We start from the raw sequence: 16070 nt of genomic DNA on the forward strand, positions 1-16070 counted from the left end.
AAAAGTATAGGAAAATGACCACTGCCCAGTGGATTATTGTCAACCCTCCATGAAAAATGAGAAAATAATGAAGGGGAGCAAACCAAGAGATCAATAGCAGTAAAGGACTGACTAGGTGCTTGAAAATAAGTGGAAGAACCAGTATTTAAAAGAGAAAGACTGTGATCAGAGAGCATACGCTCTACAGAGTGACCCCCTCCTATCAATAACAGCACTACCCCAGCAGGGATGATGTCCATTAAAGTCCCCCAGAATTAGAAAGGGAGAAGACAACTGTTCAAAGAGAGAATCAACTTCTGATATATCATATGTCTCTCCAGGGGACGGGTAGAGAGAACAAACAGTAATGGTATGACCCAAGGAAACATGGATGCCTACAGCCTCCAAGGGTGTGTTGAGTGACAAATACAGGGTGGGCACATGCTGATCAACCAATAGTGCCACCCATCCAGGTACTTGCCCATCACACAACCTGTCATTTCTGTACAGAGAAAACTGCCGAATGGTTACTGTATCAACAAGTTTTAAAAATGTTTCTTGTAAGGAAAGACATACAGGATGGTAGGAAGCAATCAGCGTTTTGATATCATCCAGGTTAGAACGTAAACCTCAACAGTTCCATTGTATCAAGGTTGCTATTTTTAATGACGGGTAGGCGAAGTGGCTGGAAAACCCTTCTGTTTACGACCACGTCTTTTTTCCTTACTGTCCTTATTCGGAGGAGGTCTATCGACCTCCATGGATCCTGCCCTGGTTCGATTGGACAGGTGTTTGTTGTTGGAAGGGGTTTCCAGTGACTGAGGACGTAAACAAATGATTGTTTTGCATTGTGGGGTGGGAGAAAAAGATGTATCAGAAGAAATGCCTGTATTTGAAACTGAAGGATGTGGATCTTGAGGTTTGTTGGAATGTATAAGAGGAACAGAGATGGGTGTAGAAGTCAATTCATCAACCTTTTTAACCATGGAGGTCAAAAGGCTTTTCATTTGTTTGAAAACGATTCTCTTGGAGGCACAGAGTTATCTCCCACTATAGTTGTGGAACGAAGTGCAGCAGCAAATGTCCGAGATGGAGTGGTGGACAGCAATTTCCGAGCCTCGGGATAACTAATGTTATGAGTCGTTTTCAAATGCTGCACCTCTTATTCCTCCAACCATTTTGGACAAAAGCAAAAGTAGGAAGGGTGGGAACCATTGCAGTTGACACAATGTGGGTCCACGTGACACTCGCAGGCATCGTGGTCCTTGCCACCACAATGATCACATGTCAGGGAACCACTGCAGGACATCCTTGAGTGGCCAAACCTCTGACATTGGAAACATCAGAGAGGATTTGGAATGCACGGCCATACCCTGCAAGTTTTATAACCTGCCTTGATGGTGGCAGGTGCAAATGGTGATGTAAATGTCAAAACGAGGATATCTGTCAGCAGTGTAACTCCATCTTTGCGAGTGGAGATGCACCTCACTGCAGAAACTCCTTGAGTGGAGAGACCAGCGAGAATCTCTCACTTGGGGACGTTCTTCAAATCCCTCTTAACAATAACTCCTCATGATGAATTCAAGGTAGCATGAGGGGTAACCTCAATAGGTATATCCAAAATTGCCTTTGAATTCAAGAGGAGTTCACTGTGTTGGGATGTAGATGTTTCAACCAATATGTCTCCAGATCAAAGCTTCTTTACTGACTTTGGAGAGCTAGCAAGTCCCTATAGTCCCTTCTAAATAAAAAAGGGGGACATTTGCCCTAAAGGTTTTTCTGAAAGAGAATGTAATATAAGAAAATGGGGTACAGGTGTTACAGATGTTGAAGACTGCTGCTCAGAGTCTTCAAGACATGGTCGTTTACCTATTGACTGTTTTTTTAATTTTTTTTTAATTTTTCGTAGGAGGATCCATAGGAAAAAAGGAAAATTTCAGTACCCACTGACCCCACCCACCATGGAGCCCTATGAGGGGACGCACTACAATGTCATGCATGGACATTGCAGGAACGCCAAGGTTTCGTGAGCACTATACCCAAACACCAGCATCAGACACAACGTCCACAACACCCGTTGAGAACTTCCAACACTGTTACTTGGTTGACTCTATCCCAAGTGAACCAGCCAATTGACCCAAGGGGGGGGGGACCACCCAAAGACCACCCGTCTACAGGATTTCAAGGCCAAAGTGGTGTGTTAGGGTTGGACCCCTCAACCATCAGGATCCTCTCCTCCTCTTCATGGGTCGCCATGCACGGTAAACACGCGGGTGGATGTTTAGATCCCAGAGGAGGTAAAATGAAAGAACAGAACCTTCCCTGGGAGGTCCCCTCACCACGTACAGGAATCCACACCGAGGGGCAAATAAATAGTAAATCACATCTTTTGATCTCTTTATACAACTGTGGCACAAGCTAACTACTTTAAACTACAGTAGCAACAAAACAACACAAATTAAGAGATGATGAAATAACTTCTTCAAACAACTTTTCTGATATTTATTTTATAACTTGCTGTTAATATTTCAAAAACTGTTCTATATTTACTTTATAACTTGCTGTTAATACATCAATAAACTGTTCTATATTTACTTTATAACTTGCCATTAATACATCAATAAACTGTTCTATATTTACTTTATAACTTGCTGTTAATACATCAATAAACTGTTCTATATTTACTTTATAACTTGCCATTAATACATCAATAAACTGTTCTATATTTACTTTATAACTTGCCATTAATACATCAATAAACTGTTCTATATTTATTTTATAACTTGCTGTTAATATTTCAAAAAGTGTTCTATATTTACTTTATAACTTGCCATTAATACATCAATAAACTGTTCTATATTTACTTTATAACTTGCCATTAATACATCAATAAACTGTTCTATATTTACTTTATAACTTGCCATTAATACATCAATAAACTGTTGTATATTTACTTTATAACTTGCTGTTAATACATTAATAAACTGTTCTATATTTACTTTATAGTATATTTAATTCTATATATCTAGTTTGTACTGCAATTTGGGCAACTCTACATATAGTGAAAAAACAAACTCTCATTAAAATTGTTTTATTTTAGTTGCTATAGTCATAGAATGATACATGTCAGTCAAATACTGTTTATTAAGTCTACATAACTCCTTATACATTATTTAATGATTTTTTCTTCAGTTCCATTTCTTTAACTAGATTACATTTGCTAATGGTAAAAAACTTATGTAAAAACTCCAGTAATGATAGAACAGTTACAAAAAACAGATTTTTTACTGAAAATAAAAAACAGGAAAGTGATTTAAAATTGGACCATTGGTTTTTTATATATTTGTTCCATTTCTTTTGATAAACATGAACCTTCATTTTCTTACTGGGAGAGACCTGAGTTTTTCTTGAACAGACTTTAACCAACTGATGTGAATGAGGTATGCATTATTTTCACAAGTTACCATAACATTATTACCTTTCAGCTAGGTCAATAGCCTCTGGATTTGGTGGAGGGATAACAAAACATACACTAGGAACCATTCCTTCAGTTCCAGCTGAGTTAATTACCTGAAACAGTAATGTATATATTATACAAAATCAGTTATATAGACATATATATATTATACAAAATCAGTTATATAGACATATATATATTATACAAAATCAGTTATATAGACATTTTAAATGTTAATCTTTTCTATAAACTCCTTTTTCACAAACAAAAGAAAGATACAACCAATATATTTACAAATGTACAAACACAACTTTCACAATTCTACTACCACTACCAATTCAAACATACAACCAGTATACCTAGAAACACACATTGGTCATCTCACTTTTATAACATCACAGACACTATATCATTTTTATAACTTCATAAACACTACCTCACTTTTATGAATTCTATTAACCTCAACTTACCTTCCATTTGATTTTTTGAGAATTGTCGTGCAGCCAACACTGTTCCTCTCTATTGATAACCATCTGTGGATAAAAAGTTGACAGTTTAATAAGAAACACTCTTGATAAATACAGAGTATATTTAAAACAGGAAAATTTGTAAGAATGAATAAAAAACATGTAAATACATAACTACGTGTTTCTTTTCAATTTTCTAAAATGTAAAATTAGTAAGTTTGGTTAAAGTTAGCTCAAACCCACACATTGGATCATGTGTGCTCTGCTCATCAGGTGTACTGAAACCTGGTTTTTAGCACTGTAAGTCTCTACAGAATACTGCTGAGCCACTACGGGTCAAATTTTACAAGATGAAATTAAAGACAAAGTTGTTGTTTTATCTACATGCATTCTTATCTAAATATGATAAAGACATATCACAAAATTTAATATATATACAGAATGTTAGATAAATATATTGGAGACAAGAATAATATTAAATACATTTGCCTGCCATCACAAAGAATCCTAAAACATTTATTGCATTATTACAGCATGATATTATAGACATTTATCTCTGTCAAATAAAACATAACATTACATACGTTCATCTGTTTGTATGAACAAATGGATGTAACTCGCAGAGGACGACTAAGTTGTTGGCGTCTCTGTTTAAGTGGCATAATCTCCTTACTGCGATCACACAAAGAATGGACTATGTGGCCATTGTGATTCAAGTCATTCATAAGTTCGAGCATATCCCTCAGCAACCGGTCACCTTCATCGATTGAGAAATGTTGACGACTGAAAGTACTGTTAAGCCGCTCCTCAACACGGTTCAACCACTGCTCACACTCTCTAGCCTCTGTAAAAAACTATGGGAAAAAAATACTAGTTTAATAAAATATAACTTGCTAATATAAAGAATTTATACCTAATGACCACTATCAATGGAGCATGTGGTTAAAAACAAAATGTTACAAACATTATGCTAATTTTTTTTATAGAATGACTACAAATTATAATTCAAAAAACACAAATGTTTAACCTAAATAGTTTAAATGTCACATTATACATTTATACACATTTATTATATTGGCCTTACAGCCACTGCTGGCTAAGATAAAAGTTAGAATTAACTATATATACATATAAGGGATCATTTTCATATATTGAAGGGGGTAAGCAGAGGGAGTCTCTGTGTTTGATTCACTACATAAGTAATATCTCATCATATAGAAAACGTAGGAGGTTTTTAATTTATATTCTAGCTTTTAATTACTGGTAAGTTAAGTTCCTAATTTGTACAAAACTACTTACTTTGTATCTTGACATCACAAACATCTCAGTAGAATCAGTGCTGCATTCAACACAGCATGTAACACACAAAAATGTTTAGGTGTGTTTTAAATACTTACTTTTAAATTAAGAAATTAAATAATACATAATATAAAAATCTGAATTGTACCCTACAGTATGATACCAAACCTACTAACATAAATTTAAAAAAATTGTAGTTTAATAAAATTTTGAATGCAAGGCAAAAATAACATGCCAACATGGCCTTTGACTCATGACCTATAACAGTAGGGTTAATCCACCCATAAGTGAACCTCCAGAAAACTGTGTAACTACTATTAATGCAGGTACATTCCCTAAGATACCATAGTACTGTCATTAACTCACTTGTTATCTAAAGATATAAATGAGGGTACCACACATACTTTCCTTGCTCACTGTACGACCACAAATAAACTCACTCATGATTTAGTAGTTCTACAGAAAGCTACACAGATGTGGTTAGTTAATTTATTACTTACTAGTACTGTCGCTAATTATAATAATATTAACAGTTCTGCAGCAACTATACATTCTTTTCTTATTAATAATGTACTTAAAGTTAAAAGTAAGACACCATTTCACACACTATCAAACTTAAACATTACAACTAGCTTGTAAAAGTTAATAAAATTCACCTGGTGATAGCTTGATGCATGTCGCAAGTGAGTGTCCAAACAACGACTTAAGTTCTTTAACCACGTCCACTGTGTCTGCAGTGCTGCAATATAAGCCTAGGAAAAATGTTAAGTTCAACTTTAAATAAGTTAAATACTGTTAAATAAAACTAAACCATCAAAGTGTGAGATGCAAAAAAAATAAAATTTCCACCACAGAACCACAAACAGAGATTAGTTTGTACCTTACATAACTACTGTAACCAAGACAAATACCAACATAATTACAGCCACATAACATGTACTTCCATGACTAAAGTAATCAAGACAAGCACTTCCATAACTACAGTAACCAAAACAAGCACTTGTCTCGGTTACTGTAGTTGTGGAAGTACTTATCTTGATGACTTTAGTCATTGAAGTTCATGTTATGGTGACTGTAGTCATGGAAGTACTTGTCTTGGTTACTGTAGTTATACAAGTACTTGTTTTGGTTACTGTAGTCTGATTGTATACATTACAGGTTAACAACAACATACATAATACAAAATAATTGTATATATAATTATGGCAAAGAATCTTTAATTTCTGGCATACAAACTAGCAAATACCTCAATACAATCAGTAGCTGGATGATTCTGACGTTGTAAATTATAGCCTTGTTCTTTTATATTTTCAATTTGAGGTTCCCGAAGCTCCATCTCACTTGTAAAATTCTAAAAAGTACAAACAGAAATAATTAGTACAGCACTGCTGAATACATTGAGTCACCTTACAAATAAAAATAATTAGTACAGCACTGCTGAATACAATTAGTACAGCACTGCTGAATATATTGAGTCATCTTACAAACAGAAATAATTAGTACAGCACTGCTGGATACAATTAGTACAGCACTGCTGAATACAATTAATACAGCACTGCTGAATACATTGAGTCATCTTACAAACAGAAATAATTAGTACAGCACTGCTGAATACAATTAGTACAGCACTGCTGAATACAATTAGTACAGCACTGCTGAATACAATTAGTACAGCACTGCTGGATACAATTAGTATACAGCACTGCTGAATACAATTAGTACAGCACTGCTGAATACAATTAGTACAGCACTGCTGAATATATTGAGTCATCTTACAAACAAAAATAATTAGTACAGCACTGCTGGATACAATTAGTACAGCACTGCTGAATACAATTAGTACAGCACTACTGAATACATTGAGTCATCTTACAAACAGAAACAATTAGTACAGCACTACTGAATACAATTAGTACAGCACTGCTGAATACATTGAGTCATCTTACAAACAGAAATAATTAGTACAGCACTGCTGAATACAATTAGTACAGCACTGCTGAATACATTGAGTCATCTTACAAACAGAAATAATTAGTACAGCACTGCTGAATACAATTAGTACAGCACTGCTGAATACATTGAGTCATCTTTCAATACATTATTCACTATGTCAGTTTGTTGTGTTGTATAAAAGATAAACTATTTCCTTCCTGTTTACAAAAAGATTACAATAAGTACAAAATATGTTGTTAAGCAAACAAGTTCCAAACATATTTGGGTGAGAATAAAACAGTTGCTCTTAAAGTTTCCATAACATTCTGTTACATTAGTGTAATATCAAATTGTAAATAAAACTAAATCATAAGATGGATTGTGCACATAAAAAGAACCACAACAAAATATCTAAAACATTCAAAGGTTGCTTACCTCCTGGTGTTGTTCAATTTCAAATATGTTCAAGCTTTTGGCTCCCCAGTTTCGGGAAACCTCAATTTCTTCTTTCTCATTCATCCAAATGAGTTGGTTAGTCACTGATTGTATGAAGTCCAATAATATATCTAAATCACTTAATCGCTTGTTAGACAGAACCTGAACAGAACAGATAGAGTTTGTGAATAATAATCATCTTTATTGATTAAATAACACAAAAACCCAAGTCAACAAACAATAACAATCTTAAGTAGCATCACTTAATATATTGTTAGATAGAACCTGAACACAACAGATAGAGTTTGTGAATAATAATCATCTTTATTGATTAAATAACACAAAACCCAAGTCAACAAACAATAACAATCTTAAGTAGCATCACTTAATATATTGTTAGACAGAACCTGAACACAACAGATAGAGTTTGTGAATAATAATCATCTTTATTGATTAAATAACACAAAAACCCAAGTCAACAAACAATAACAATCTTAAGTAGCATCACTTAATATATTGTTAGACAGAACCTGAACACAACAGATAGCGTTTGTGAATAATAATCATCTTTATTGATTAAATAACACAAAAACCCAAGTCAACAAACAATAACAATCTTAAGTGCCATCACTTAATATATTGTTAGACAGAACCTGAACACAACAGATAGAGTTTGTGAATAATAATCATCTTTATTGATTAAATAACACAAAAACCCAAGTCAACAAACAATAACAATCTTAAGTAGCATCACTTAATATATTGTTAGACAGAACCTGAACACAACAGATAGAGTTTGTGAATAATAATCATTATTGATTAAATAACACAAAACCCAAGTCAACAAACAATAACAATCTTAAGTAGCATCACTTAATATATTGTTAGACAGAACCTGAACACAACAGATAGAGTTTGTGAATAATAATCATCTTTATTGATTAAATAACACAAAAACCCAAGTCAACAAACAATAACAATCTTAAGTGGCATCACTTAATATATTGTTAGACAGAACCTGAACACAACAGATAGAGTTTGTGAATAATAATCATCTTTATTGATTAAATAACACAAAAACCCAAGTCAACAAACAATAACAATCTTAAGTGGCATCACTTAATATATTGTTAGACAGAACCTGAACACAACAGATAGAGTTTGTGAATAATAATCATTATTGATTAAATAACACAAAAACCCAAGTCAACAAACAATAACAATCTTAAGTAGCATCACTTAATATATTGTTAGATAGAACCTGAACACAACAGATAGAGTTTGTGAATAATAATCATCTTTATTGATTAAATAACACAAAAACCCAAGTCAACAAACAATAACAATCTTAAGTAGCATCACTTAATATATTGTTAGATAGAACCTGAACACAACAGATAGAGTTTGTGAATAATAATCATCTTTATTGATTAAATAACACAAAAACCCAAGTCAACAAACAATAACAATCTTAAGTAGCATCACTTAATATATTGTTAGACAGAACCTGAACAGAACAGTTAGGGATGATAAAAATACCCATCTTTATCAATTAAATAATATAAAAATATAATAAGTGGACACACAACAGTTACAATCTTACGTGACCTCACTAAACAAACAAGAGCTTCTTAAACTGTCTGTACATACTGACTAGTTACAAATTTAAATTTAGCTGGCTAACTAATCTAAATGTTATAAGACCTCTGTATCTCACTGGCTACACAATATCTGAGATTTAGATTAATAGTTTCTTACCAATAGTTCTGAATAGTCTCTGTCAAGTCTGCTCAACATTTTACTTACCAATGGTTCTGAATAGTCTCTGTCAAGTCTGCTCAACATTTTACTTACCAACAGTTCTGAATAGCCTCTGTCAAGTCTGCTCAACATTTTACTTACCAATAGTTCTGAATAGTCTCTGTCAAGTCTGCTCAACATTTTACTTACCAATAGTTCTGAATAGCCTCTGTCAAGTCTGCTCAACATTTTACCATAAATGTTGTATTCTTCTCCTCGAAACTGGTTCTGACAAATCAAACCAACAAATTATTGTATTTTACCCAATATAAGAGATTATCACAAAATCAGTGACCTACAGCAAGATTTTTAAATAATTCACTTACAGTGTGATTCATCTTTTAATGGTTTGTGTTAGTTTTATGACATGACAATATTTATCAAAATTCTGTTAAAAAGCTATTGGTCAACTTTTTAAAACCTCTACAATTTTACATTGTCTGGGACTTTACTGTGTATTAAACAGTTAAAAAAATGTTTAACAGCTGGAGTATAATTATGTTGGTTCTTGAATATATTTATCTTTTGCAAATTGTTTCTACACAAAAACCAACGAAATACACACTTTAAAATCATTCTGATATTTCACACCATTCTAATAGTGTAACAACTTGCATGGAAACTAGTTCGTTATTGTATCTCCAAAACCACGTACATATACAATTCATGGAAACTAGTTCTTTATTGTATCTCCAAAACCACGTACATATACAATTCATGGAAACTAGTTCTTTATTGTATCTCCAAAACCACGTACATATACGATTTACTTAGAAGCATGATAGTCAATTTTGTTATAAAATGAGAGAACAGTGTTATAAAAGAATTTCAAATAAAACCTCCATATGCCCATAAGTATTAAATTAGAATCGTTTCCAACATCAACAAAGTGACTTTACCCTGTGTAGCTGTTTTTTATTTATAGATATATATTAGGTTGTTCAAAAAATAATAGCAGATTTTTATACTAAAATTTAGTCATAAGTGATAAGACACTTGTATTTTTAACAACTTGTCGTTAGCAAACTAAAGCTTCCTTCTATACATTGTGATTTTATTGTTTTCTTTAGTAACAATATTTCAAACCCTTACAATTAATTATGAGAAAAAAAAGTTTCACATCCTTTTCTTGTATTAATCCAAACTTGGTCATAATACATCAGAATATCAACCAAGTTTGGAGCAAAGGAACCATCTCCAAACTTACAGTACAGTGTTGGTTTGGAATTTCACACAAAGCTATACAAGGGCTATCTGCACTAGCTATCCCTAATTTAGCAGTGTAAGACTAGAGGGAAGGAAGCTAGTCATCACCACCCACCGCCAACTCTTGGGCTACTCTTTTACCAATGAATAGTTAGATTGACATCAAATTATAATGCCCCTATGGCTGAAAGGGCAAGCATGATTGGTGCGATGGGGATTCAAACCCGCAATCCTCAGATTACAAGTCAAGTGCCTTAACCACTTGGCCATGCTGGGCCGTTCAGCATTGGTTCCAAAAGTTTCATAATGGAGATGCAAGTCTTGATGATATGGAGGGCAGAAGACATCCTTCTGCTGTTAAAATGACCAACTGAGAGTGTTAATGGAAAGAAACCCACACCAAACTGGCACAACAATTGGGTGTTGGCATTTCCACAATTTCGACCATCTTGAGTAAATAGGAAAATTGAAAAAACTTGACAAGTGGGTTTCACACGAACTCGGTGAAAATCAGAAAAAATCTCCATTTTGAACTGTGCTCCATGCTGATTTTACACAACAGAAGTGACCCATTTCTTGATCAAATTGTCACTTGTGACAAAAGTGGATCCTTATGACAACAGAAAGCAACCTGCACAACGGCTCAACCATGACAAGACTCCAAAACATATCCAAAAGTTAAAGTTACACCAACAGAAGACTATGGTCACTCTATGGTAGTCTGCAGCCAGTATTATCCATTACAGTTTGATCAACCAGTGCCAGAACATCAGTGTGGAAGTTTAGTGTCAAAAATTGGAAGAAATTCGTGAAAATATGCCAACATTAGTCAGTCAAAGAGGACCAATCTTGCTTCATAATAATACTTAGCCACACATTGCTCAAATAACACTACAGAAACTCAATGAAATGGGCTACGAAATATTACCTCATCCTCCTTACCTGTCACCCACTGACTATCAGTTTTTCAAACACTTGGACAACTTTTTACAGGACAAAAGATTCAACAGTTAAGCAACAGTAGAGAAGTTCTAGGACTTCAGAGTTTTATCACCACAACATATATAATATTGTTTCTCACTGGCAATAGTGTACAGATTCACCAGGTTTCTATTTGGATTGATAAAGTTGCTTTTAAATTTTTTTGTTTCTTACTACAGTTAAACTTTTAAATCTGCCATTATTTTTCAAACAACCTAATAGGTTCCAATATCAACCAAGTTAGTGTAGTCTATGCAGCTATTTTATATTAATAGATCTCTTTTTTTTTTATCTTAATAAGTACTTGTAATTTTATCATGTAAAAATTCATCAAGATACAGTGTACTTTCTATATATATTTGTTTACATGTCTAAGGTAACAATGCCAAATGTCACAGTTCTTAAATGGACCAATCACATTTAAACTATGAAACAACTTACCTTTCTCATACCACACTGATCTACATTCTTCTGAAATTGGTCAATTGTTCTATGTTCTGTTTGATGCTGTTCCAACAGTGACTTGACACTTGCCAGGTCATTTCCATAGTTGGCTTCTTCCAAAAATTTCTAAAAGATCACACACATGTATTTTGAAAACCGTTAACCTTTTAAGAAACACATAATAAAAATTCTACAATAACTGTACAGTTTAGATTTTGAATGTGTACTTACAAGCTTAGAACTGACCCACTCGATACAGTCTTGAAGAAATTTGAAAGCTTCATTGGTTTCAACCAATTGTTTTTCCGTCAGTGGTTTGGCTTTCTTGAGTTTCTGAAGACTGACCATGAGACGCGTCGTGAACTGGGCATGTATGTTGGACCATCGCTGGTGCAGATTCTGGACACTGATACCACAAAAGTTATGTTAAATATACTTTGATCCAATTCATACAAAATCAGAGAAATGGACTACTTTTCAGTAACTGATCTTAACAACTACTAAAACAAACATTCAGTAATAAATATGAGGATAAACTAATTTTAATAAATGTTTGGTTAATTGTAATACATACACAAATATCTGATCTTTATCTCTAACAATTTTATATTACTGAGGTCCAGCATAACCTAATTTTCTGCAGAAACAAAATAATTTACTCAAACTTTTACTTAATGTACTAACAATGAACTGAAAACAGTTTACAATGGCATTAATGATGTACTGAAAAGAAAGGAAAAATACATATTCTACAACAATACAATACAGCAGATTAGCTGAAAATCAGTGCTACTGAATAACATTATGTAATCAGAATCTGCTACTGTTACAAGTGCCTAAATAAATATAACTTTTTTTTCTGATTAAAGAAAGAGCCTATGCTACAAGGTAGTTAAATCTACAAAAATATAGAAAAATGATCTTATTTTTATCTCCATAAAATATTTAATTTGTTGGTGACCGAGCACTGATGTGAAGATTTTCCAAGTCAGAGTACTATGAGGTTACCATGCACGAGAAGGAAGTTATTTACTACTTATAAGGAGATGTCTCACCGTCGGTGCAACTCTGGTGCCTGGTGGTAACGACCATCTAGTAAAGTTTGCACATCCTGAAACAGGGGTTTGATACTGCTTTCTATATTTTTAAGTTCCTGTTCTATCTCTTCACAGATATGTTTTGCTTCAGAAGGATCTAATCGCTGAATCCTTTTCTCTTCCTGTAAACCAAGAAACCTCTCCGTTAATATGTGTGATTCTTGTGTGAGTAACATGCGAAATATACTGAAGATCATAAAAAATGACTGAAGTATAGATAAAACATACCATGAATTTCTTACTTTATTGAAAATGTTACCAGAAATGAAGACTAAAAAATAAACTCCCACAAAACTTTCATCTTTCACACATAAAGAAATTCAATGGCCTCTGCTAATTTAGTTTCTTTAGAGACATTATATAAGTAGAAATTATTATAATTATTATTCTCCAGCACTTTAAGTTCTGTTTAAGCATTAAGTAAACTATAATAATAATTATCCCATAATACAAAATATTCACAAAAGTGGCAAAAACTAACCTTTAGTACATTATTATTCATCTTATGATAAAAACTGCTAACAAATAATAATGTTTCTAAGATAAATAACAATCTAAAATAAAAACTTAACACTAAATGATTATTGGTACATTATTAATGTTAGAAATGTTAAGACTAATAATTTTGGTATATGTATTTTTGTAATTTGTAATTACACAAAAATATCAGAGAAACTGATTATAATAAATGCCTGCTAATATACATTTTTTTAACTTCTGAAATTTCATTAAAGAGAACCAAATATAACAACAACTAACCTCTGATAATTTTGTTTCTATTTCATTAAGTTGACCTTCACACTGCTTTGTTTGTCTGTGCACTTTCTCTGCAAGGCGTTGCAGTTTCTCTAATCTGGATTAAGCCAACAAAAGGTAATTTATCAGACTGCAAACTAGAACTGAAATGTGTGTGTGTGGATACATACACACACATACATACATACATATAGCTTTTAAGCTGTACTTGCATACCCTTAACTTCAGATTTGAAAACAAAAATCAGAGAAATATACAAATAGTTTTATTTTTCAAAGATTTAAATATTTTTCTAGCATAAAGAATACTTAAATTCCACAGGTAGGATATTTTTATATGAAAAATCTGTTTCTTTCTTTGCTTATCAGGCTGAAGTTTCAAGTTCTAATATAGAACAGAATCAAAATATTATTCTTACAAATATATATCTCTGCCTAAATGTTCTTTTCTTTCTTTCTTGAGTACCATACATTAAATATAATTATTCCACTGTTTATGCCAAGATTAACAATATAACAAATGAAAATCAGCACTACTAACCGGCTGATCTCATCACGGATTGCCTGGTCACGTTCTTCAATGGTTGTCAACAGCCGATCCCAGCCTCTCTCAAGAGAGTCACTCTGAAGTTCTGGCTCTATATTCAGATATCCTGAATCCCTAAACAACTTCTGAAGTACAGAATACAATTTAAAAAAAAAATGTATGGCTGATTTTAACAAGTTCATATATATACACTTTTTAATTTTGTATGTTTTCTCAAGTTCTAAGTGTTTAAAAACCTTTTATTTCTTACAAATATATCTATATATAGTTTTTTTTTCCTATATATGTGCTCTTCATATCTACTTTATTTACATTTCTATGTATCTCTAACACTTTCAACTGTAAAATAAGAGCACATACACTTTTAACAACTAGCTGGTAGGATAGAACCAAATCTACAAACTTGTATCCCTAAAATATGAGGTTCATTTCCCACAGTCGATACAAAGATAGCTTAACATGGTTTTGCTCTAAAACAAAACGTTTTACCTGTAATTCTCGATACAAATGGGAGAGCTTCTGTTTCTCATGTTGTTTTGGAGGAATGTCTTCATTTCGAAATCTGGTACACTCACTCAATAAAGACTAGAGAGAGAAGAAGAGAGAAGGTGTAGTTATAGAAACATATTGATAGAGATGTAGAGATGATACCACAATAATGTACCTTATTACTGAAGGGCTTAAGAAGCATCTAAGCACTTTTTTGTATCAATCTTTGAATATACAAAAAAAATGTACACATACAATTTGGAGGTTTGAGATGGTATGCAAATGCAACATGAAAACTATAAAATGGACAGCAGTATTTTTATTCAATACATGTATACCAACTAGTCAAAATCTGAGTGAAAGTAACATTGTCAATTCACAGACATATCTTGAGTACAAATAAAAAAGTGTCAACAAGGCTTCACAATTACTAATAACGAGCTATATTAACTGTAACATTAAACATGATGATTTGTAATTCTCATTAATTTGTTAACTAAGTCAAAAGCACTGATATATTTTAATAAAACCAAGTATCATGTATTTATTTTTTACCTATAAGAAATTAAATTTTACTGTTAATCTAAAAACAATACTTACTATAATTAAAAGAATTATAATACTACAGGTTGGAGCTCTCTACTTTAAGAAGATATACATGTTTGAACACATATAGTTACCTTCATCTCGACCAAGGTGTTGGGAAAATTTCTGTCTCAGTATTGAAATATTTTCTCAATCCATAGGTGAAGATGGCTTGCAAACTCCTTGTAGTCATCAATCTTCCGTAGTTTGTCCTAAGAGCATTATTAATTAACATGATTTAAACAGTGTTATTATTTTCTCTTTAAAAATAAAATAGAATATATAGAATAATCTGAAATATATATAACTATATTGTAAATAAATAATATCTGTATAAAGATAAACAATACTTTTAGTTATTTCCATGTTTTTCTTTATCATAGGAAAACAAATATTCTTTTCACAGAATTCTGATGAAGAAAATAAAAGAATTTTAATAAAAAAAGAAACACTATCTCTTGAGTAGAAGAAAGAAGTTTCATGAAATAAAAGGTTCTTGATAGAAACACTATCTCTTGAGAAGAAGAAAGAAGTTTCATGAAATAAAAGGTTCTTGGTAGAAACACTATCTCTTGAGTAGAAGAAAGAAGTTTCATG

The 16070-nt window shown here is 32.6% G+C and overlaps 1 protein-coding gene across 1 annotated transcript in view; it reads right to left on the reverse strand.

The window, feature by feature from the left end:
• Positions 1-16070, reverse strand: part of LOC143229955 (dystonin-like) — a 209110-nt gene that overhangs the window by 122188 nt on the left and 70852 nt on the right. The window contains 14 exon segments of the mRNA XM_076462843.1: positions 3458-3549; positions 3907-3969; positions 4488-4757; positions 5859-5954; positions 6449-6553; positions 7570-7731; positions 9520-9597; positions 11998-12126; positions 12232-12406; positions 13056-13219; positions 13857-13950; positions 14394-14524; positions 14889-14984; positions 15569-15685. Coding sequence (XP_076318958.1) covers positions 3458-3549; positions 3907-3969; positions 4488-4757; positions 5859-5954; positions 6449-6553; positions 7570-7731; positions 9520-9597; positions 11998-12126; positions 12232-12406; positions 13056-13219; positions 13857-13950; positions 14394-14524; positions 14889-14984; positions 15569-15685 — 1772 coding nt within the window.

Source organism: Tachypleus tridentatus, chromosome 10 (genome assembly GCF_004210375.1).
Source record: "Tachypleus tridentatus isolate NWPU-2018 chromosome 10, ASM421037v1, whole genome shotgun sequence".
Lineage (NCBI taxonomy): Eukaryota > Metazoa > Arthropoda > Merostomata > Xiphosura > Limulidae > Tachypleus > Tachypleus tridentatus.